General features: G+C 41.9%; 1 protein-coding gene across 1 annotated transcript in view; it reads right to left on the reverse strand.

The window, feature by feature from the left end:
- pawr (PRKC, apoptosis, WT1, regulator) overlaps nucleotides 1-24,930 on the reverse strand; it is an 89,690-nt gene that overhangs the window by 22,186 nt on the left and 42,574 nt on the right. Inside the window, exon 3 of the mRNA XM_074698743.1 lies at nucleotides 2,892-3,017. Coding sequence (XP_074554844.1) covers nucleotides 2,892-3,017 — 126 coding nt within the window. The remainder of the gene's footprint in view (nucleotides 1-2,891; nucleotides 3,018-24,930) is intronic.

The raw sequence follows: 24,930 nt of genomic DNA on the forward strand, positions 1-24,930 counted from the left end.
GTAATTTTAATGTCCTGGAATTCAAATTCTTTATTTTGGGACCTTAAGCAGATATGAGATTAAACTGCAATTAATTAGATTAATTAATTACAAATCCTGTAATTAATTAGATTAATTTTTTTAATCGCCTGACAGAACAAATAAAAACACTTGATAAGTTTCAGTTTTTTGCAGTGTAACTCTTCAGCCTCAGCTGCTGAGGATTTAACGGAGACTCCACATGAAATATTTTATCCCGTTTCAATTCTGTCCTGGAGCCGCTGCGTGACGAGACACATGTATCTGATCCGAGCCGGCTCACGGAGGCCCTCTGCAGACATGTGGTCCTGGTTATCAGGCCTTACCTCCCTCTGGTATGCATGTGTTACAAGACAACCTGTTGCGGTGATCCATGCACCAGAACATGTGCAGCATTCCTCAGGATCATCTGGTCCAAACACAGCCGCTCAGGTCTCCTTCACACGGAAAGAAAACCTTCCTCTTCCAAGTTTGATTTGCATTTTTAATTATCACCTTCCAGTCCAAAACCTGCTGCAGCAGCAGAGACACGTTCACTCCCTGTCACATGGCTTTCCCATCCAGGAGCTGCCGCCTCGCTGCTACCAGGAAACTGAATCTCATCCTGTTGCCTGAACCAATATTTGTTCACATTCACACCTCTGTTGGTTCAAGATTGTAGGGATTACTGCTGACTAAGCCAACTAAACCATACAGTATTTATCTCTGACAGGACTGCTACCAGCAAAAATACTTCAGGGAGTTGGTGTGAAAGAAAGGAAAGAAACTTACACTGGGCTCAGGTTTCTGTAAAAACATCAAATTTAAGAAGCGCAGGATTTTTGCAGAAACTTTCCAGAAACAAATTGAGCTCTGAATTTAAATAAAACACCTGAACCTGCCAAGAGTTTACCATAACTGTCTGCAGATGTTTACCTGCAGCAGTCTTGAGGCTTCAATTTATCCTCCTCGCTGGCATTTTGACATTTATCCCTTCAGCCAGCATCAAAGCCTGAGACAGCCAGGTGAGGCCAGCATCTGAATTAAAACCAAGCATGACAGAACTGCAAAACATTTCTGTTAGGAAGCAATTAAAATGTTCTCAGACAAATGTACAAAACCTCTCAGGGGGCTTTTTGCAGAACAGGGAGACAAAATATCACGCAGCTAATTCTGGATGAGTTTTGTTCGAGTGTGAAAGTTTTCAGCAGTAGATGCATTAAATATTCTGTCCTATCTGTTGAAACCGTAAACAAAAAAAAGGACGTCATCTTGCTTGGCTCAAAGTGAGGCCGCCACAAATACTGCTCCCCCTGGTGGCTGGTTGCAGTATAGGTCAAAAAAATCCAGCTCCCCAGTCACTCCAGATGGATGATAGACATTATTCTAGTTTCAAGTAAACTTTTCGTGTTCCATCGCAGATGTTTTTTACTTGTTACAGTAATTCAGACCACATTTTTGTCTTTAAACAACTTGAATCAAGACATTTTTCTGGACTGGTCAGTTAAATTTGGCTCATATCAAGTGTAATATGACAATTTTTACTTCAAATAAGACAAAAACACTCCGTTTTTTGCAGTGTGCAGCTTGCTTTGGAAAGCAGAAGTTGACATAAGATCTCTTTGTCCTGATATCTTGATTCTAGCGACACGGCCCAGACTAGACGCTGTAAATCATAACCCGGCCTGACATGGCGGTTGCTTGTCTCGTGTTAATGAATGGCGCCCTGGAGAGGAGGCACATTTTTGGGATGCTGTGTCTCTACAGATGTCGACCTGACGGCGCTGCTGTAAATCCAGCCGGCCTCCTTACGACAGAGCGGGCGGTGGACCCCCATCACAACGTCTCATGTGTTTGATTTGACTGACAGTGAGACCTCTAATGGTTACTTTCTGCACGGCCACATCTGGTCTGTGTTAGCCTCCGAACATGAGGATGGTAACAGGAGATCCAGACGGGTTTCATGGAAGCTGCTGGATGTTTATTCATTCCGTGGACAACCTCATGTAAACAGCAGAGCCTTTTGATTTTTATTCCCCCCTCAGCTCAGCAGGTGCTGTCATAGTCTTCCTGTTTTGGTGGTGTTTGTGTGCATGTTTCAAACACATGCCCTCGCTGCTCGTAAACAGCCTCAGACGGTCCCAGCCAGAAACAAAATCAGCCTGCTGATGCGTATCAGGCGACCGGTCTGAGCCAGAGCTTCACTCAGCTGCAGAGGCGCCTCATCTGTAGCTTTGGTTTCCGTCACAAACACGTCCAAGGTTGCGGATACATGCGGCGTGTTGCAGCTCCAAAAGTGTACTTTAAATCCTGGTCCAGTTTGGAAAGGAAAACCTGATCAGCGAGCTTGATGTCTGCATGGCCGCTTCATTTGGGATCAATTTCTCATCCAAATCCAGAAAAAAACCCACATTAAGGTCGATTTTGGGACACATAAAGCATATAGAATAATTTATCCACCTCTCCAGGAAGTCACATGAACACCTGCAGCTCAAACCCCTCAAAGCGAATGACCGTACCGTAGCTTTAAGAGCGTTTAAGGCGGTTTCTCTTTGCTTTGAACTGATTTCACAGAGATGATGAAACGCAGAGACACCTTTGTGGAGTTTTTTAGATCCTGAGCTCTCTGAGTTTCTCCTTGGGCAACAGTGCCTCTGTTTGGCAGCACTGATGCATCAGTCTGAGCGGTGAGGATTAGTGAGGACTATGATATCAGATTATGACAGACTAAACTGTTCGGAGCACAAAGACACAGAAACATGGCGCTTTTTCAGCTGCCAGTGAACTCTCTGTGAACCCTGAAGTTTAAGTTAGTGAATTAAGAAGCTGAACAAATGCACCCAGAAATCTTCCCATGAATAAAATCCACCGCGCCCGTCCCTCTCTCTTCTTACCAGTAAGTGTCCCGTGACGGGGTCGGCGGTCATGGCCTCGTTCTGGAAAGTGTTGGCCTGAACCAGCTCCTCTTCCTCCTTCCGCTCCTTCTCTCCAGCATCATCATCGTCCAGCTCATCCAGGCTCTGAGAGGAAGAGGAGAAGAGATGAAGACAAGATGCAATTTTGTCATGATTTAATTTTTTTTTTTTTTTTTTACAGAATGAGCCTGAAGAAAAAATAAGACTGGGAAAGGTATTAATATTTTAATTATTTTAATTAATTATATAATTGTTTCTGCAACTGCAAAACACAAACCATACAGTGAATGCAAAATTTTAAATTTTGTATAAAAATGTATAAAAGCTACAAAATATTTTCTCTTATTTCAAAGAAATTACAGAGAATTCTTTTTTTATTTTCTAGGGTAAAAAAAGTGCCAGTGAAATAACATTTTATCTTGAATGACAAAAAATAAAAATTAAAAATAATTAAACAAATTAAAAATAACTAATTGAATAATTATAAAAAAAATCTCTTAAAGCCATGGTCTACGATTTGGAAGCTTTGTACATCTTAATAACACCGTTTATAGCGCTGTAATGGTCCTATGGTCCAATCTACACAATACAAAGACCAAAAAGAACAAAAATAATCCATTCAGTTTATCCGCTGCAAAGCTGCATACTAGTTGACCAAACCAATCCTGTCTCCCTCGCTTCACACCGTCATGCCCATGGTCCCGCCTTGTTCTTCCCCACTACCCCTCTCACGTCAGCTAGCTGCTCAGCTACCAAAGCATCATGGAGCCAGAGAAGACCGAAACCAGGAAGCTGTTACTGTTACCCTCCACAGGGAAGGGAAGAAAACGAAAAAGTTTCAAGGAAAAGGCTGAAGCAAGGAAGAATTATGAGCGACACAGGTGCCAACAGAGACTGAATATTGGAGAAATGTACGACCGGTGGAAAAAGCTGCAGAGGGATTTGGGACTGAAGACTGACGCAGAGACAGCTGAGTTTCTGTTGAACAGGTAATGACTTTGTTTTCCACAGTGGGAGATGTCAGCTGAATAACTCTGGTTAGTCTGTGAAAATCACCTCCTCTTCCACTTTCTCAAAGTAACTTAGGATATGTTTAGGTCCCTAAACATGGTACCTTTTGATTTTATGTGAATCGGTACCTAATCTGGTACCCATCCCTAAAACCAGCCCCCTGCTGTTTAAAAAGGACATCATGGTTTATTTTTATCTCAGCCTATCTGAATCGTCACACATTTTTATCAATTTTTAACTGTGAAGCGATGCATCTTTACATCCCTTGTGTTTTTCAATGCAATGTGCTTTATTTGACATTTTTAAGTATAAAAAAGTAGTAAAGCTTTTGGAAAACACTGATCTGAAGTCGTAATTTTTCCTTAAAGCTGCTGCAAGCAAGGAAAAAGAGAGGACTCTAAGCTAAGGGCTTTGTTTGCTGATTGTTTCACTCCTTAAAAACTCCAAAAACTCCAGAACAAACAAGAAGAAAATGTATATTTTGCTGCTGAAGTCAAGCTTCTTCCCTTGCCTGCTGTGTGTGTTTCTGCTCTGCCCTCTGTCACAGCCTCCACGCTGCTGACATAAGTTGGAAGAAGTTGGTCTAAAGTTCAATTTAGCTGAATTGACAGACCATATTCCTACGTTTGTCCAGCCAATTTCTAGTCTATACATGTCTTTTGATTACTTATTTATTCCCCATTTGTTTTCTCTTCACACAGAATGGCAGATTACCCAGGCAGTGCGTTTGTGTTGACTGAGCATCTTCGGTGTGCGTCTCCCACTTCTGGTTTTTTTTCTTCTCCTCCTTTTGACATGGCAGAGCTGGATTTAAGGGTTCAGCTCCCAAACACCACAGAAGAAGAAGGATACAGAGTCCGACACGTGGACGTACAGTGTGAGCAGTAAAGTCACATCAGAGCATCGGGTTTTTATAGTGTGAGAACATGATAAGATGCTTGTGGCTTGTTTTGTAGACTGACGGGGAAATTTGCAGGTTTGTGGTGATGGTCCTGCAGTGAAACAGATTTTTCTGTCTTGGTAATTCTTCCCATACTCAAATAAAGTCTGTTAAAGTCTCCAGTTTTGATTGTTTTATTTTGGACACCACGTATAACCACGAGTACGAATGATTCCTTTGATTCGACCTCAATTCCTCCTTAATTCCACTTTTCTTGTTGGAATTTCTGCTGTGCTAATCGGACCATCAGAAACTAACGGTTTGTCTTTGTAGAGGCCAAGAAATCAGCTTCCTTCACTTTTAAAGTCACATTTTTAATCCTGTAGCTCTCATTCTCCTGACAGTAGCTGAACGCTGACAGATGAGCAGCGACAGGAGACGAGGAGAGGTCGTTCCCATCATAACCACGATGTTGACCCGTGGCTGAACACCACCAGGGTCTCCTCTTAATCCTCTTAAGACCTGATCACATTCACTTCCAGGAATCCCCGAGGAGCCACAGCTCAATACGACCAAACACTTCAGGGACTTTTCCTCTCAGGCAACAGGAAGAGGGTCTGTTGGAGGGCCTTTCACCTCCCGGAGACAGTCTGGGGGATTTTCAGCCGAGGAATGTCCCTTAAAAACATGACGAAGACAAACACACAGAGAGTCTGTGATTATTCAGGCAAAGGTTTTACTCATCGCCTGGAAAAAACTTCAGTTTCAGTCGGAGCTGTTCAGCTGCAGAGCTGTGAGGATGCACGACGCAAACACAGCTCCACATTTGGATGGATGGTTGGATGGCGATGAACGACGGCGAGATCGCGGCCAAACTCCCACAGGAGCACAATGCAAACTGGTCTTTCCTGTTTCACGCTGCAGGGCGAACAAAAGGTGCCAGCTCAAAAGGCTCTTCAGCGGTAAAAATAGCCTTACAAGGTTAACAAGGAATGCAGTCATTTGCGAGGCCTTTCCTGCCAAGCGGTTTATCAGCTGTCCTCGGGGAAAACTCAGGGCCTCTTTTCTTTCTGACTTGGCCTCCTGCTCCTCCTAACATGCTGGTTGCATCTCTAACATGCATGCAAATCTATTTCTGCAGAGGCTTTTGATGATCAACTTGCAAAGGCATCAACTCAAGTCTGCAGAAAACAACATGTGGAAACAAAGGGTCGCGGTCTCAGAGTTTAAACAGAAGTTTGTCCGTGTCAAACAAAGTGAATTATGCACTGACTAACTGCTCTGCTATGCACCGAGCTGCTGAAATGTGGATTTGAGAATCGAAAAGTTTACCTTGGACAGAGCTGCAGCCAGTTTTTGCCCTCCACTGTTTCAAATTGCTCCTCATTTCTTCTATTCCAAATAAAGGGAAAAATAGGAGCTGTGTGCAACCATATAAGGGATGTTTCTGCTCCTGACATCATCAAATGAAGCTGCGTGTTTTCTGAGCCAATTGGACCGTGGAAACAAGGGGAGAAGTTGTGGAAGGATGAATGAGGGATGTGATGACAGAAGTCATGAGTTTGCTCAAACTTTGGATTTTTCTGCAAAGTGAGATCAAAACACGAGATGTGGACGAGGGGTTTGAACTTTTGATTCGCTAAAGAACTCTTTGTTCTTGTTCTGGGATGGTTTTCAGAACGGAGCGGGGTACGCTGGTGTTCAATATCAAAACAGTCATTTCAGATTACACTTTCTGTCAAACTGGTGCATACAGCCCAAATTATGCACAATGATTTATCCAACATCATGCATTTAGATTAATTTGAAGTATAACCAGTGAGTTTTAAACCACCGCCTCTGAAAAACTGAGCCATGATTCAGTCACACTCCTGATCAAAAGTTACAAAACAGCCCAATTTTCCTATTTCTCTATAGATATTCAAGCAGTACAAGTCCTTTAACAACTTGAAGCTGCAGAAATGGACATTGATCAGGCCTTGAAAGCACTACAGAGTCATGTTTGTTTTTGATGCAGTCAGGGCTCGAGACTGCGACCAAAATGGTCGCATATGCGATTGAAGTTTGGAAATAATCATGAGATATCACAAGCCAGGAGAACAGCCGGAGAAAGGGTTAAAAAATGGAAGACTCTCAGCACTCTAGATTGGTAAAAGTAGCGAGTTTATATATGCTACAGACTGACAAAGATGAAAACTAAAGGAGTTTTCTCTGTCGTTTTAGGTTATTTCAGTAAGTTTTGTAAACTCACGGAAGAATTTAAGTAAATGTTTTATGAAAAGCCTCGTTTTCATTTTTTATTTCAACAAAAATGTTTTTGTTAACTAAAATAACTGACATGTTGACACATGCATGTCTGTTGTTATTATTTGCTTTTATTTAAGAAGCACTTTTGTTGTCTTCCTTTAAAATTGCATAAAAGAAATAACCTGTTTTGTCAACTAGTACTTGTTGCAAACTTCATATAAAATATTTAGGGATGTCCCCATATTACATTTTCACTTCCGATATGATACAGATACTGCAGCATTGAGTATTGGCCGTTACCGATATTAATCTGATACGATATCAGCATTAAACATGCATACTTTTATTACTTATTTTTTAGTATGTCTGTCATGTTAGAAAAGGCTTGATTAAGTGATATTATTCAAACAAAGAACAGTAGTCAGCAACAGTAGGTATGAGGAGAAACTGACCCATTTATTATTAACCAATGGGTAACAGAAATTTTAACATTAAACATAAAAAATACTAATAATTGATTAAAATAAAGAATGAATTATAAAACCCAGAAAATAACCTAAATAAATTGAAAAAAAACCCATCAGGAGTGGAGTCTGGAATGGACTGCTTATATCAGAGATTTTAGATGCATTCCGATACGATACCGATATTTGTTTTTTTTTGCTGATATCAGACCAATATCAACTGGGACTGGGGATATCGGACTGGGACACCTCTAAAAATAATAATAAAGTATTTAGCAAAATCATAGCTAGAGTTACTGCAACCCCCCCCCCCCAAAAAAAAAAAAGATTAATTAATTAATTAATTGATAAATGGTGCGACCAAATCATGGTGGGACCAACTGAAAAAGTTAGTGTAGAGCGCTGAATGCAGTGAGCCAGACACTACATAAACGCTACAATGAGACATCAAACTTCATCTCTTTAATACAAATCTGGGCTGTCTTGGCAGCGTATCTCAGAAAAGTCGGTCAGATGCTCAAACCCTTACTGACACTGAAGCCAAATCTGGCTTACAAAAGTGTGGGCCCAACTCCCAGAATCCTCCCAGCTTCCTGTTTACACCAGGACCCAGTGTCAGCGCCTCACAGGACTGTTTACTTTAAGGAAACTAGTAAAGCACGTCTCCCTGGTCTAATCCCGCCTCAGCTATCACGTCCATCACTCTGCACATGGAGGACTGAAGAAGCTCCATCTGGAGCCGAGCTTCACGGTCGATTGCTGAGTCTGATGAGGATGGAAACTGGCTCTTTGGGGAGGAAGATGATCACTCCTCCTTTACAAACTTCTCTGTCCCCTGCTGCAGAAAATCTGGATGTTCTCGACTCTTTGCAGGCGGCAGATCTCAGCGTTGAATGCTCGTGGTCACAGACCTGCAGCATTCGTTTTAATACAGAGAGGTACGAAATGACGGGCTGCCACAGACTCCTGTCACCTTAATGTTCAGGAGCACACAGATGCAGACAGGAGAGGATTGAGCTGAAGAATTCTGCAGATGGTGAGCACATTTTTAGGTGAGGATTCATCACAGACGTATGAATTAATAAGAAGAGGCATCTTTCTCAGTAAGCTGTGACGGGGTGTGCAGAGTACAGAGTGTTCCTGATTGGAGGGAGGCTTCCTTTTTCAATTTGCTTTAAAACATGAACCAAGCAGAGATCAATCTCATGCAGAATGCAGAGGAAAGACCACGCATGCTGCACAAAAATCAGTTCAGACCTGTCAAATCACTGCAGCAGAGCAATGTTCAGCTATGGCAACCATTATAATATTTCCAAGGCTGGGGACTGAATAAAAGTGGATGATTAATCCATTTCACCATTTAGTTGAGATTAAAGTCCAAGACAACACATTTTACAATTGCTCTTTAAATCACTATAACTCCTCAACCACCCGTGAGGAAATTCAAGCGGCTCCTAAAAGAAGAAAAGACGAGTTTTACGGTCATACCTGTTCCAATCACAAGCAATAACTGGTGCAAGCTGTTCTCATTTTACCAGCCCTTTCAAATATCAAATATCAAAAGCTTTGATTAATCTGAGAGAGGGACTGAAGCAAACACTAAGAGTACGATCTTTGACACTGGACACAACAGTCCAGTGCCTGTATACACCTTCAGTCATCAAACAAACGGGACCGTTGCAGTAACGACGTGACTGACAGAAGATCAAGAAAAGCATTTTTTAGCCAGAGAAATTGAGATTTTATTACAAGAATACACAAACAGGTGTTATCAGTGAGTCAATCAGGTGAACAAAGAGAAAGAGAAAGTTTGGTGATCTTGAACAGAGATGTGTGTGGGGTTTCTGAGCGCACAGTAGAAAAACTCAACAATAAAATCAGTAATATGAACGCTGCTTTGAGGAACAAGAGCTGCAGCAATGCTCCAGTACCTCGATGAATAACTCTTAAAGCAGTTTATAAACTCCAACATTTCACCACACACATCTTTGAAAGACCCAGACGTAGGGCTGAACAATTTATCGTTTTCAGATCGAAATCGCAATTTTAGACAATGCAATTTTGAGATCGCCAAAGCAGCAATTTTTTGCAGCGCTCCTGACTGACTCAGGATCTGTTGTGTCAAGTATTATACACATTCTGTTTTACAAATTTGTAGACAATCTATATGTTAAAAGTGCTGGTAAGCAGGTCAACGACACAAAGCCTCTGTTTAGGAGTAGAAGTTGATGAAAACAGATTATTTATCATCACTATTGATGATTAAAAAAATTGTGAATTGCAATATCTGCCAAAAAATTTGATCTTTTCCTAAAATCGTTCAGCCCTACATATGAATATCCCAAAGCTTGATTTGAAGAAAATCGTGAATCGAATTGAAATCACAATATCTGCCAGAAAAATCGCAATTCAATCTTTTCTTAAAATCGTTCAGCCCTACCCAGACGTATAAAAGCAAAGAGCGAATCAAACTTGTAAAACTGACAGCAGTGAGTCTCGCCAGTTTGAGACTTCAACTGTCTTCCTTATCTCATCTGTTAAATGAAAAATGTTGTGTCTCCCAAATCTTAAGTTGCTAGGGTTGGGAATCGATAAGACATCGATTTTTTACATTGTGTCAGAGCTGAAGGACCTTACGTCCACTAGTCTGCTGCAGCTATCTTAGCTTAGCAGTTAGATAACGTTTCCCAAGAAAACTGTTTAAAGATTTCCTAGTTGAAGTTTTACTGAAGAACCGAACACTCAAAGAAATCTACATTACTCTCTCACAGGAGATTCCTTTTCAATACATTCAACATGGCATAAATCTCCTCATTTACCAAAAACAATGCGTATGCTAGCGGTCAGCATACGTCGGTATAACTTTGGCTTTAGAGTAGAATTAAAAATTTAATCACAGAGGCATATCACAGTTACTCTTTTTAGACATGATGAGAGCTCCAAATGTCAAAATACTTTCAAGCAAATGAGAGAAAAGTTAGGCTAATGGTTGGATTCATAGCTACGGCAAGGTTCCAAACAACTTAGAATAATGCTATAACCACTTCGAGACACTAGATGGCTTAATTCAGTCAATAACATATTGTAAAACTGTACAACACCGTCACATGACGTGCAATTTTCACTTATTTCTTAATATTTACGCCAGATCCAGTGACCAATTACATATTTATTACATATTTATTCACTTGAAAAAGAAGGAAATGATAAGGGAATTGATAAAGACAAAATCTTATCAATGCCCATCTCTAAAAGTTGCTGTATGGTCACACATCACCACCTTTCCAAAGGATTGTCGCATATTTCGTCTCATGCGCAACATCTGCCTTTAGGTGCTGTAATCCTGCCATTAGCACCTGTAACGGTGGGGTCTACCTCCATTAAATCGAACGCTCTTTTGGCCGTTAACCTGGCTCATACATACCACTAACCATTTTTTTTCTCCATTCGTACAAATGGTCCGTTTTCCCTGATAATGGCTTGTCAATGCATAGAGGCCCTGGTGGTCTGGGATAACCAAAGATCTCAGTCCAGCCCCTCAGGGATTTGGAAGTGGTTCAGTTTTACAGCTTCCGACCAAAGAAAAAGGACTGTGCATGTAAAGGTCTGCATGGAGAGAAACAGGGAAACGCTGCCGAACCAAGCCTGATGTTATGTCGTCATCTTTCCTTCAAATTGAAGTGAAGCTAAACGTGGGTTTAGGTTTGGGACTGCTCTCTTATTAAAAGCAGGTAATTAATGTTTGAATTTGGTGATGCCCTCTCGTCATCCTCTCCATGAACTCCATTAAGCTCCGATATGAACATCCATGCTGCCTTGTCGCCCTGCCAGCGCCCTGTCCACTTAGCCCTCAGATTTATCTCTAAACAAGCAAAGGGCAGCTTCGCTCGGGGCGCCTCGTACAGCGAGCTTAATGACTTGTGTGTATTAATCACCTGCCACATGCCACAGCTCTGTGGCTTCATTAACATGATCTATTCAGAGGGAGAGGACGCTGATACAGGATTAACAGTCAGCTCCGAGCCCGCGAGGTTGATGCCACACCTCAGGCTGCCAACGATAAGCCCAGGAGAGGAACTCAAACATCATGTGATCTTATTCCAGCTTTTTACAGAGAAAAGAAAGCTGCTCTGCTCTTCTTCAGGATCTGTAGGATCTTTGTTTGACTTACAGGATCTCTGGAGATCAAAATGTCAAGCTGAGGCCAAAATGGGAGCGTAATTATGTTTGTCTGACCAAGGAAAACAAACATAAAAGGCTTTCTCAGCAAAAATAAAAGCTGCATATTTACAGGATTTACCACCAGTCCACTTATGATGTATTACCGTTGCGTCTCCTGTCTGGTTTCATTCTCTTTTTCCAAAATCGAATCCCTTTTCATTTGATTAAAGCCCCACAATTGCTCAACATGGTTTTTATGTGGGGAGGTTGTTTGGGGACAGAGTCGAGTCAAACGGCGTGCAAGACATTCTCAGGAATGGAAGCTTGTATTGGCCGCAGAGCCGCGGGGTTGCTTTCTTTAAAACGCTCTGTTTATCAAGAGGAAGCTTTGAACTTGACGTCGGCTCGACCCTCATTTTCACTCCAAGACTTTAATATTTTAATCAGCCAGACCTCAGCACCAGTTTGTGTTTCATGGGGGGCGCAGAACAAAGACGTAAGAGGAGAAAGTTTTGACAAACAAGCAGCAGGGGTCCAGCTGGGACTGCTGACCCAGAGACAGCAGCATCAGCTTTCCTCTGGATGTGTCAGACGGCGCTGAGGCCTGAGGGCAGGACGGTCAGACTCAGCAGGGCCGGGCAGTGATCTCGAACTGTCTGAAAAGCGTCGATGCATCTGTGGGAAACAGCCCGTGGCACAGTTTGCCAAACTTATTCCCTGCTCGGTAACCTCCACAGCAGGTAGGAACAGGGCAGCGGTATCAAACCAGAAGTCTGGATGTCAGAGTGTTTGAACATGTGTGTGTGTGTGTGGGTGTCCAGGAGTGTTTGCAGCTCTGGATGAGTTTATTCTGCAAAAATGGGACGTCTGCCTCCTAAACCACACAGCTCCTGCTCAGCTCAGAGTTATCAGGAAGTCTGAAACTTGAGATGAACAACGCTTCATGAGCTGTCAGAGCCCAAACGTGCAGGAAGATATGCGGAAATCAGCACAAACCTTTTCCTGGCAGCATCTCTTTGTTTATTTTCTTTTAGAGTATGTTGACTCTGAATCTCTGGTACTGCTTTAAACTGGTTCAAGTCCTATCTCGGTGGCAGGACTTTCTTGGTTGAAATTGGTGACTGTCTCAGACCAAATGGCCCTGACCTGTGGGGTTCCCCAGGGTTCAATCCTGGGACCCCTATTGTTTAATTTGTACATGCTTTCATCAGCTCAGCTAATACGCAGCTATAATGTGTCCTACCACAGCTTTGCTGATGACACTCAAATCTATGTGTCAATGACGGCAGGCAAACATGGGCCTGTAGATTCACTCTGTCGCTGCGTCGAACAGATGAGTGTGTCAGATCAAAGAGACTCCAAATGAGAGTAACCAGGTTAGAAATCTAGGGGTGATATTGGACTCAGACTTGAACTTTAACAGCCACATTAAATCAATAACATCAGCGGCTTTTTAACATCTTAAAAACATTGCCAGGGTTAAAGGAATAGTGTCTAAACCTGACTTAGAGAGACTTATCCACACATTTGTCTCCAGCAGGTTGGATTACTGTAACTGCTGCTCGGGTCCTGACCAGAACCAGGAAATACGACCATATTAGTCCAGTGCTCAGGTCTCTGTGCTGGCTTCCTGTGGCTCAGAGAATAGACTTTAAAACAGCTCTGCTTGTTTACAAGTCTCTTCATGGTTTAGCACCAAAGTACATCTCTGACGGAGGCCCTGTTTACGCGACAACGTTTCATCTGAAAATGCTAAAACGCAGTGAAAAAAATCTGCGTTTACACGGAAACGCTGAGGGACTGAAAACGCTGTAGTAAGCATGCCAGGCCTGTAGGTGGTGCTATAACTGTCTTGTCCAGAAGCAGCTTTTGGTAGATCTCCACCGAAGTAGAGTTGGGCCAATCATCCAGCAGATTAAGCAGTACAAGCAGGACATGATTGTTTGTGACGATCGTAACAATGGTACTGTTGTCCTGTTGTATGCACTTGAGCGAAGTGGAGTGCGACGTCAGTGTTTCCACTGAAAACGCTGGCTGACTGTTAACACGGCAACGGTGTCTGCAGCGTTTCAGAAAAATCCCACTCTGGAGGCCGTTTTCAAAACTTTGGATTTTAGGTCGGCTGAAACACTGTTTCCGCGTAAACGCGAGGCTGAAACGCAACAAAACTTTTGCATTTCACCCTAAAACTGTTGTTGTGTGAACGGCCCCTCGTATGCTACAACCATAGGAACCAACTCGGTCTCTGAGAACCTCAGGGAGGGGTCTCCTGCTGGTGCCCAGAGTCAGGACTTAACAACTCTGACAATGTTCAAATCCCTGCTGAAACAATTCTGTTCAGCTTAGCATACAACCCCTGAAAGTATTTTATCTGCACTCTCCTCTTTTAATTTAATGAATCATTTTTAATGTTTTATAGTATGATTTTATTTTACCTATTGCGATTTTATTTTACTTTAGCTGTAAACCACTTAGAATTGCCTTGTGTATGAATTGTGCTCCACAAATAAACTTCCCTTGCCTTGCTTTAAATTTCCCAAGTAGAGAGCATCAGCGTCTCTTACAGCATCGTTTGCATGTCCTGACTTTAACACTGGTGAAGTACTGACTGTTATCAGCCCATAAAAGGCTCACACCAGCTCTTAAACCAGGTTCAAACAGCACAAGTGGTTATTGCACTTATTTGCAAAGTGTAATATATTTTCAAGTATGTGTCTATTCTAAATTTGATCTGCATATTGTCATTTGTCAAGTTGTCTCTAATTGCAGATGATCCCTGCATCAGATATCCCATCACTCGTCAGCTGAACTTATTGCTCATATTTTACTGTAGGCCCAGAGAAAAGAAGGAAAGACTGATCAGTAAGAGCGTTTTTCATGCAATGCTTGAGAAATAAAATAATCAGTGGCTTTAAGTGGGAAACAACACAGAGGAGTCTATAAAAGTGCAGCAGAAGTTTTAAAATAACTCCTCTCTGCAGCCCCCCGCCGTGCCCCGACCCTCTGCAGACCATAACAATAATCCTGCAACTGAGACCCCGCTGCTCGCTCAGGATTTCAGTAGGTTAGCAAAGTTTTCCAACACCACAAGCTGTGCACTCAACCAAATCCTAATCCAATAAAACATCATATCAGTCTGAAACAAACATCCATTCTCGTCAGCGAGCAGGATCCAGCTGAGAGTGAAATCTTCGGAGCCAGCAGAGGAAATTAAAACCAAGACATGGGTGAAATTAAGAGTTACACATGGGTGAACCAAAAGGCTGTAAAACACGGCTAATCGCTGACATTAAATCTGTTTAATGTAATCTAAAATCGTATAATTATATGTTTGCTTTGGATCAGTGGTGAATATTTAGTTAGTGGTTGGTTTAATGCTTATCAGATTCTGCTGGGAAAATGTCAGACCTGGTGAGACGACTTCAGACTGTTACTGCTTCGTAGGAGAAAAACGTACCCTTGAAAGTGGGTTTTGCGCCTGTTTCCTCCAGGAATAAACATCTACATCCCAGGAAACAGAGAGCAGGCTGAAACCTCTGCTCTGAGGTCTTTATCTTTTTGTGTATTTGCTTAAGGCCTCTGCTCGAAACACGGCCGAGTCCAGACAGCTTGCAGACGGACGTGCGTCAGTTCTTATCAGAGCGGCAAAGTATCAAGACGACGAGTCAGAAAGTTTTTTTTAACATTTAACTAAGATTTTCTTATTGCTAGCCTCTAGTTTTAACACAATCTGTTGTTTCAAACTTTTGTTGCAACCAGAAACAGTTAAATTTGAGAAAAATGTTGAATTAACTACCCTTCACGTGCAAGAAACAGTCATTAAATCAAAGTAAAATGTGGATAAACATCGTTAACATTAGGGATGCATCGATATGAAAATATTGGCCGATGTTAATATCTTTGTTATGGCCGATAACCGATATTTAATATATCCATATTGGTTACAAAAAACAAAACAAAACAAAAAAAAACCAATCTGACATGATGTGTTGAGGTAGTTCAGAGAGAAAGAGCGGCGCCATCATGAGAAAATCAGACCGTGGAGAGGATCAAAGGATGGAGCGCCCGAGATAAACGCGATCAAAAAAAGTATGTTTTGTCTGTTTTTTGGATCAAAAACAGGAAGAGGGTCGTAAAAGAAGAGAGTCCACTCTTCTTAGGTAGTTTTGGTGTTGATGTAGTCAGAAAAAACAAGATTATTTGGGCAGCTGATGAGTAAATATCGGGCAATACCGATCACATATCGGCCGATACCGATGTTGATACCAATATATCCTGCATCCCTAGTTAACATGTGACAGTTCAGATTGATTGACAATCGAAACAAGTTTAAATAGTGTTGTCAGGGGATTAAAAAAATTAATCTAATTAATTACAGATATTGTAATTAATTAATCGAATTAATCAAATTAATCACATTTTAATCTCATATCGACTCAAGGTCCCGAAATCAAGAATCTTAATTCTAGGATGTTACAAAATTGTTGTGCATGACTAATCAAATGAATATATGAAGAAGAGAAAATTTGTAAAGGGGTGGAGCTTGTCAATCAAAACCCTGCTCGTAAACTACTGTGGGTGAGAGCGGTGTGCTCTTTGGACGAGAGCTCAGCATGGATATGAGGAGAAATGTGAGATGTCAGAGACATAGCGAGACGCTGCGAGTCAGAAAAGCTCAGGCAGCTCACGCTCCAACTGAGGATTGTGGAGAGGTAGTTCAGAGAGAAAGAGCGGCACCATCGTGAGAGAAGACGACAAAGATCATGGAGAGGATCAAAGGATGGAGCGCCCAAGATGAACATAATCAAAAAAAGTATATTTAGTCTCTTTTTGGATCTCTTTTTTGGTAGTTTTGGTGTTAACATAGTCATAGAAAACAAGATTATTTGGGTCTTGAAAGATTGTTCAAGATGCTCTAAAAATGGCTGGCAGCCAATGAGTTAATAGATGAAAGATTCTTCCAACTTGATGTGAATCAGCCCCTTGAGCATGTTTTTTCTTTAAAGTGATGTTGTTGCATTGGATTTCTGAAGTTGTGTGTGGAGTAACAGCATCCACCCTGGCCTGCCCGCTCACACACTCATCCTCCTGATACATGACATTGACTAATACGTGCTGTCTCCCTCAGTTAGGACCTGAGCTCCAGGCTCTCCTGAGGAGACCACGATGGTTTTAACATCTGCGTCCCGACCGCAGAGCCGAATGGCCGTAACTCAAGGCAGATAAAGACTGCTGCTTCAACTGCTGCTAGAGCGTTTATCCCAGCAGCCTCTCCTGAGTCCCGTGTCGCAGTAATGAATCCAGTTCCTGCAAACCAGCAGTAATAACGGGGTGCCTGCTGTGAGCCGTACAGAGGCCTCGAGGGGAAGTGGTCCTGTGTTTTGTCTAAACCCTAATCTTGTTTTTGCCCTGGCGCTGGCATCCGCACTTCTTCTTCCTTCCTGTGCCGTTGTTTTTGCACAGCACGGAGGAAAGCATAAACTCCAACCGAGCTGCTGCGCGGGGTTGTTATTCCAATACTTCCACAATGCAGACGTTTCGTTACGAGCAGCAGAAATGTGCAGAAATGCTGACGAACTGAATCACCTTTTGTGCAAGAAATTCTGCTTCTTAAAAACTGTCTGGACAGCTTCAAGCAGCCGCAGACTGGAGAAGGCTCACCTTAACCTGCTCTTCATGTGACTTTCTGCATGTTTGCACTTGTGACAGAAATAAACACCAAGGAGTTCTGGCACTAAGATTTCATAAAAGCTTATCTCCAGGGCGTTTTTATCAGCCGACTGCAGCGTGACCGCTGACCCCGAGCTGTGGCTGGCAGCCTCCGATCCTGCACGAACCTCCTCTCTGGAATGTCTGGCATCTCCCCCTGAGTAACGCTGATTGTGCCCCTGGTAGGAAACGCGATGCCAAACCAGTTTTTCACATCTGGTATCCAAGGTCAGGCTTTTATTCTACCCACAATGCCTCTTGAGTGTGTTGGCGCTAGCTTGTGTTGCAACCTGGGTATGAAGTGAACAGACCCGGCACTTAGACGAGGAGGTGGTGCGGCGTCACCAAGGACAACTCAGTCTCTGTGTGGATTGGGTTTATCTAATGAGAGTGAAACAAGTCACAGAGCCAAGCGCCATTCAGCGCTCTCTGGCTTTGTGTTTCTGGCGGACGGTTCTGGGTTTTCTTGGCCGAGGCCTCGCGCTCATTCAGAGCTCCGACAACTCTGGGACTATTCAGGTTTCATAGACCTATCAAAAGACCCACAGACATGCTGGGGCAGGAGAGCAGCCAGGTCCACAGCATCCAGGAAGCTGCAAAAGTGGCAGCAGTAAGCGGAGTGCAAATGGCTTTCACACATCGTCAGAGTGCTTGATGTTTACACTGCCCAACAGGCTGCAGAGACAGACCAACACCTCACTTTAGTTTTCTAGTTTCTGATGGAGAGGATTAACGTGATAGCATCTGATTACAGAGGTTTAATATTCTGTACGGAGAGCGGTATCTGTACGAGGGCAAACAAGGTGGAAAACACTCGACAGCGATCCAAATCAAGCCGTCCAGGGAAATTACTCTGTTCAGAATTCAAGATATGTAGCATCGCCTCTCACCATGTTGGGTTTTGTATTAGCTTCTCCTCTGGGGCCTGATCCCAATAACTGAGGAGTGAACTACATTTTCTGTTTGTACAGAGTGAAACCTGACATCCGTCTGAACTCTGCTGCTTTTGTCTTCTTATGCAACACTGATATTACATGTTTTGAGTCCGTGTTGCTCTTTTTCTGATGGATTCTTGATCTACGGTGTGAGGAATTCTCATTCAGTCAGCCACACTGTCAGAAAAGTATGGATGTTTATTACCACTTTTTTCAGACCGATAGCACTACGAGTACTCCCTCTTAAATACTCACCGATACTGCTAAGTGATTTTGATATATAAAATTTAGATGAACAGTGACAGATCATTTTAATCAAAGACAGCAAAGTCCCTCTGACATTTAGTCCAAAATATAACACAAACAACTCTCTCTGAGTTTAAGTTTTTTAAGTAAATATTAAAAAATAATATCATCAGTCTCTGGTATCAGCCTGATACCAGTACTCGCTCTACCTAAAACAGAACTATTAGCATGTAAGGAGTTTTTATTTGGTGGTATGGCTCTGCTCTGGGCCCTTTGCCATGCATATGTGGCATGCAAAAGCCTGAGGCAGGGAGAGCACATCTTCCTGCTCTTTTTAGATGCATACATAAGAAGCCAAGGCAGGGAGAGCATCAGCAAAGGCCCCCAGCATACAGATACAATACAAACAGTATTTTTTATTGGGTTATAAGGACGTTTGCAGGTGAAGCAGGAAGAGTAGTTAATTATGATAAACAGAGTGGACATTTTGCTGATGTTCTGTCAGCCGAGTTTGTGTTTGTGAACACCTGAACAAACATTCAGCTCATTAATGGTGTTATTTGGTGGTCATATCACAGTATAATGTCATCCTGTCACCTGTTCTTTTGTATATTTTCTATCTTACAATCAAGATAATCAAGGTGGACATGAACAAGCCATTTCATGGTGAAATTAGATCACATTTCTTTTCATAAACTTTATCTAAAATGATTACCTGTGCAGTTTTTCTTCTTTTAGCACTTTTAAGTTTAAAGTGTTTCCTGCAGAATTATTAAGAACAGGTTTTAAAGATACCTAACACTAGATTTAGGTCTTGCTTGCATGAAACTGAAGTTATAACAGTCATAACATCAAGGTTTCAAACACTCAGTGCACTATTTTATTTTTTCATTTTAATTTTTATCTTATTTTAACTCAAATGTGTATATATATTTTTTTAGTTTTCTCCATACAACGTTCTCTATTATTATTATTATTATTATTATTATTATTATTATTATTATTATTATTATTATTATTATTATTATCAATCTATTCATTTTATTATTATTTTCTTTTCTTTTTTTACTACCTAAGCTCTAGTTTTTTGTAGTATTTGTATTTAGCATGTAATTACAATAATTGTACAGAGAGCGTGTAGTTAAACCAGTGTTAAATTCCTTGTATTCTTGAGATACTTGGAGAATAAAGACGATTCTGATTCTGAAACATTCAAAATGTACTTATGACAGCGTAGAAAGCATGTTTATCTCAGGTTTTCTTCAAAATGAAAAAAAATAGAGTCTCAGAAGAATCAATACCTCAACATTTACAACAAAAGAACAACTGTAGCAACAAAAATACAATGCATTTCCTTTCTTTGAGCATGCTATATATATTTTCTACCAAAACTAAACATGAGCTGAGTTTGACAAAAGAAGAATCAGAATCAATAAAAACCATCACATTCCTAAGATGCCTCTTCATCTTCTTCACGTCACAAAGAGTGTTTCTGAGACGGCCTGTACCTGCTGAGTGAATGATGTACGCAGCTGTTTGGAAAACACGAAGCAGTGAGTCAGCCTCGCCCTCACTGTGTGTGTGAATGCATGTGTGTGTGTGTCAGGTGACTGCCGGGCAGCTGGAGAGCAGTAGCAGCCCGAGGGCACCTGATGGCACTGCTAAACCATCCTGGTTGCTGACCGGCACCTGAACGCCACACCTGGCAACAAGAAAGAAGCTCTGTGGCTCTGTCACGTGTCCTGGCAAACACAGGTGCTGCCACCGTGGAGTCTCACAGGAGAGGGATCAAAACCTGTCCTGGTGAGCACCTGGGCGGCTGTGTGGACACAGAAACGCCTTCGAGAGTGTGTGCTGAAATCAGTCTAGACTTTGTTTCTTTGTTTTTCATTTTTTTGTGACATTAACATTCCTTTAGCGAGACTTGTTTGCAGACAGTTTTTAAAGAGCTTGATTGTTGGTGCCTCCACAGACTGCACCGATTATAAAAGCTAAACAGACGAGCTGCTCTCATTACTGTAACTCTTCAACTATTTAGGCAAGAGGAAAGAATCAGACTGTTCCTGAAAGAGGAGATGTTGAGCTTTCCAGGCTTCATCTCTGACTCTTTCAAGGCCAAAACAACTCAGGTGAAAAAGGGTGAACAGTTTGCATGTAAGGCTGCAAGAAAGTTGTGAAAAATGTCTTCCAGCTTTGCAAAAATCATGACAGTAATGCATTGTTTTACTGCAACTTGCTGACACTTTTTGGAGAAGGCAAAACTTAAGAAACTTATGACAAAACACAAGGAGCTCCAGCATCCAAATTTAAGAAAACAGACCCCGAAAAGGAGCAGAGAGGAGAGGAAACAAGAGGACTAACAGGTGAATAAATGAGGCCAGGATTGGTGGTTGTTATGGTGCGCTGCTACGGATACAAGAATTAAAATAAACCAGGAAGTCACATGGCTGAACAGAAGCTAACCACACCTTCACACCAATTGTTTCTTCTGTCTTCACAAAAGCAGAACGAGGCTGCAGTCAAAGCACCGTGAAGTATTTCTTTGCTTCGTTTAGACCGACTCTCCCTGAATAAGGTCAGGGGTCTCTCCAGATTGAATAAAGATATTTCTCTCCGCTGCACGTCTGATTATGAGCTTAATTCATCGACTGCAGGTGTATTTCTGGAAGGATTTGGGCTTTAAGAAAAGCCTGAACCACTTGCTGAGAGCTCACATGAAATATTTAATCTGCAGAGAGCATGAAACGGAGCCAAACCCCCAAATTGCTGGATATTTAATCACATGGAGACGTGGAATGAAAAATGAGGCCAGATTTTAAGTGCCTTAGCTCCCATTCGTGCTTCATGTTGCATAACAACCTGTGGAATTCACAGCGAGGAAACTTCACTCGCTCCAGACCGAGGACCATCCACCTACCCACCTCTCTACCTACCACACAGCCAGCGAAAGGCCTCAGGGACGACTGCCGGTTTGACTGACAGAGCAAAGACGGAAAAACAATGAGTGGAAAAAATATTTCCTTTTAAAAACCCACTTCTGTCAGACTGTTCCCTCTTTTCATTTCTATTCATGATGTCTCCTGTTGAGAGAAGGACCTTTACAGATGAAAGAGAGGGAAGCTGGTGACAGACCCAACAAAAAAAAAAAGATTTACAATGGAAATCAAAGTGGCATGACTCACGCTGAATTCTTTATTCATGAAGGCATTCATGGTGGAATGAGATGTTGAAGCTTCTTTCAGCATCTGTGTTTGATGGCTGCTGCTGTGCTGTGAGCCCACAAGACGGGCAATAACGTCACTCCGACAACACATTCCCCCAACATTTGGTAGCAGTTTGAGCCCAGAAGTATGCACTGGTTACTCTGGAGCAGGCATGTCTCCTCCTCATAAACAGAGACAGGCTCACAAATGATAAAAGAGGTGGAAACATGGGCTGAAGTTGGTGTAGATTGCTGATGGAGTAAATAGTGACATAAAGGATCATTTTTGGAATTCCTGCACTTCCCAATCCATATTTAAGCATCTCCTCATTCTTGTTTTTGCTGTAAACCCTTCAGCCTGTTCACTTCTGGTCTTGCTCCGTTGAAAATACAATAAATACGATCTGATTTGGACACTGTTTGATTGATTTTGAAAGTTATTAGGCATTTTACACTGAAAAAATAGAAATCTTATCAAGATTTTTGTCTTATTTTCAGTGGAAAATGTCTTTTTAGACTTAATATCAGCCACATTCACCTGACCAGTCCACACAAATGTGTTGTTTTAAGTTATTTAAAGACAAAAATGAGCTCTGAATTGCTCGTAACAAGTAAAAAAATCTGCCAATGGAGTAAGAGAAAAGTTACTTGTTCTAGTTTCAAGCAAGTTTTCAAGCAAATTTTTCTTCAGACCTCATTTTTGTCTTGAAATAACTGAAAACAAGACATTTTCTGGACTGACCAGTTGAATGTGGCTCATATCGAGTATAACAAGACAATTTTTACACAAAATAAGACAAAAACACTTGGTAATATTTCAGTATTTTCCTGTATTTATGGTTTCTGTGCACAACTTCCTGTCCCGCTCATCCCGCTTTTGTGTGAAACTGATGTGTAACAGCTACGGCATCCTGCATAAAACTGCAATCTGCTGACAGGACAAAGAGATCCTCACATGAAGTATTCATTTTTTTTTATGACAATGACTATTAGAATTTTCGAAAATCATTTCCCCAAGTTTACATTAAAATCTCAGTTTAGACTCACCAACTAGTCTAAAGGTAAGAAAAGAAATGGACAAATCAAGCAGAATTTATGAGACATGACTGCACACAGGACCACAGAGTCTGAACGTAGACAAAGACAAGGTGCTGAACAAGGCTAAAGCTTGCAGAGCTAGCACCACCTGCAGGTTAACATCCTCATGACCATAGAGGAGGGATTAACCAGTTTAACCAGACACTGTGCAGTAGATCAGTTTGCAAAGTGAAACATCTGTTGTATTCTGTACAGTTCTTGATCTTCCTGTACCATCATAGCAGTGTGTTGCTGACGTGTGTTAACCATTGACTGTATATAGAGTGGACAGCGTGGCTCCGACATTTACCATTGTACAGTTTTGAAGCCAAAATACCTCTGACACAGATGCAGCCATTGGTAGCCAGAGTCTGCGCAGTAGAAGCTATGAGAGATTCTAAGTGGAGTCTAATCTCTTATTGACCCTACCCCCCGACATATTTTACAATACCCCCAAAATTACACAAGAACAACAGCTGTCAATCATTAAACGTGACATAGACATAACTAATGAAAACAAAACTTTTCAGAATCAAGAGGACTTGGATACAAGACAGCCAAATAATATCTTCAAATCACCACAACAATCTGATGTGAGAAACATTTTTACAAGGTGTATCCATTTTTTAAAGTTTGACCACAGCCCATCTGGAATGACTGGGGAGATGGATTTTTTGACCTAAACTGCAGCCAACCACTAGGGGGAGCAACACAAAAGGCTGCCGCTGCACCACCATCGCAACCAGGTTATTAAGTTACAATTCACAAAGGCATTCTGGGTAAAGCTTGCAAGCTTCAGCTCTGAAGGGGCTAAGGTACGCTAACAACTAGGAAACAAGTACCATCCAACAACTATGATGCTAACGTTAAGCATATTACATAATAAATCACTTTTGATTTAAAAAAAAAAAAAAAACTTCCAGCAGCAATGGTTTTGATTTGTAAGACAAACAACCCAACACTGCATCTGCATTAAGCCAATCTGTGACTGTTTACATCCAGGTAGTAGAGTAACATTAATTCAATGCTGGTATCAAGGACTTCAAAGGCTGGTTCTCAACATCTTTTATGTTTTTGAAGATACTCCCTTATTTTCTCACATTTAAAGGCTTAAATATCAGAAACTTAAGTCTTTAAGATTTTTACAATCCTGTATCAAAACCCTGATCCAAATCCAACTGTCCCTCTGCGTGGATAAGAAATGAGGCCTCTTCAACAACAATCTAGCTTAACTAGCTTTATTCCTTAATCCCCTCCTGACTAAGAAAACCGGATTTCCTGTTAAGATGAAAGAAAGAGCCGACATGACCAGGTTACACCAGTTCATCCCAAACTAAAGCTGTCAAATAACATTCAACGGCTCAACCACCCCTAGAAGAAAGCAAAAAAAGGAGAAAGAAGAAGGGTCAGGAGTGTGTTTCGAAAATTAATAAGAGTAATTTTGCTGTGTGTGAGGGAGAGGAGTCTGAAAAAAGACCCAGGCCTGAGCGGCGAGTCCGGTTCCAATATCAGAGGAATTTCAATGAACTGCGAGTTGATCCCCAGAGCCACGGCAGCGGGACACTCATCAGGTTTCTGTGGGTTTGCTTTGGCAGGTAGCAGCACATTCTCTCCAGAGTCTGCAGCGCTCGCCAGCAGAGACGAGGAGCAGACACTTAGGAAAATAACTCCTCTTCCCCCCCTGCGCGGCCGCCGAACATGAACGCTACATCTGCTGGAGTAATTAAACCTGTACGAGTACCGACACCTCCGGCTAAACCTGGACTCTATGTCCCCATGCAGATGTTCCTGTACGTGAACAGAGCGGCAGTATATCGACTTCAGTCTGCAGGAACGCACGGGGAGAGATTAAGAGAACATGACAGGCCACCTGAGCAGAACTCGTGTTCAGTAAGAGAATAGATACTGTCTGGGGTTATACAATAAACAGGCTCAGACAGCAGCAGGTACAGTCTTATCTTCCTCCAGCAGGCACATATCCAAACAGGAGACAACAAAGATACTGCAAAATGAAAGTGAGTTACTTTCTGTGCTCCGCAGCGCTGGCTCTGCGTGATACTGACGCCGCAGGCCCAGGACAAACAAA

This window comes from Halichoeres trimaculatus, unplaced genomic scaffold, assembly GCF_033239565.1.
Source record: "Halichoeres trimaculatus isolate MK-OKI-2021-1 unplaced genomic scaffold, fHalTri1.1 fHalTri1_scaffold_21, whole genome shotgun sequence".
In the NCBI taxonomy this organism is placed as follows: domain Eukaryota; kingdom Metazoa; phylum Chordata; class Actinopteri; order Labriformes; family Labridae; genus Halichoeres; species Halichoeres trimaculatus.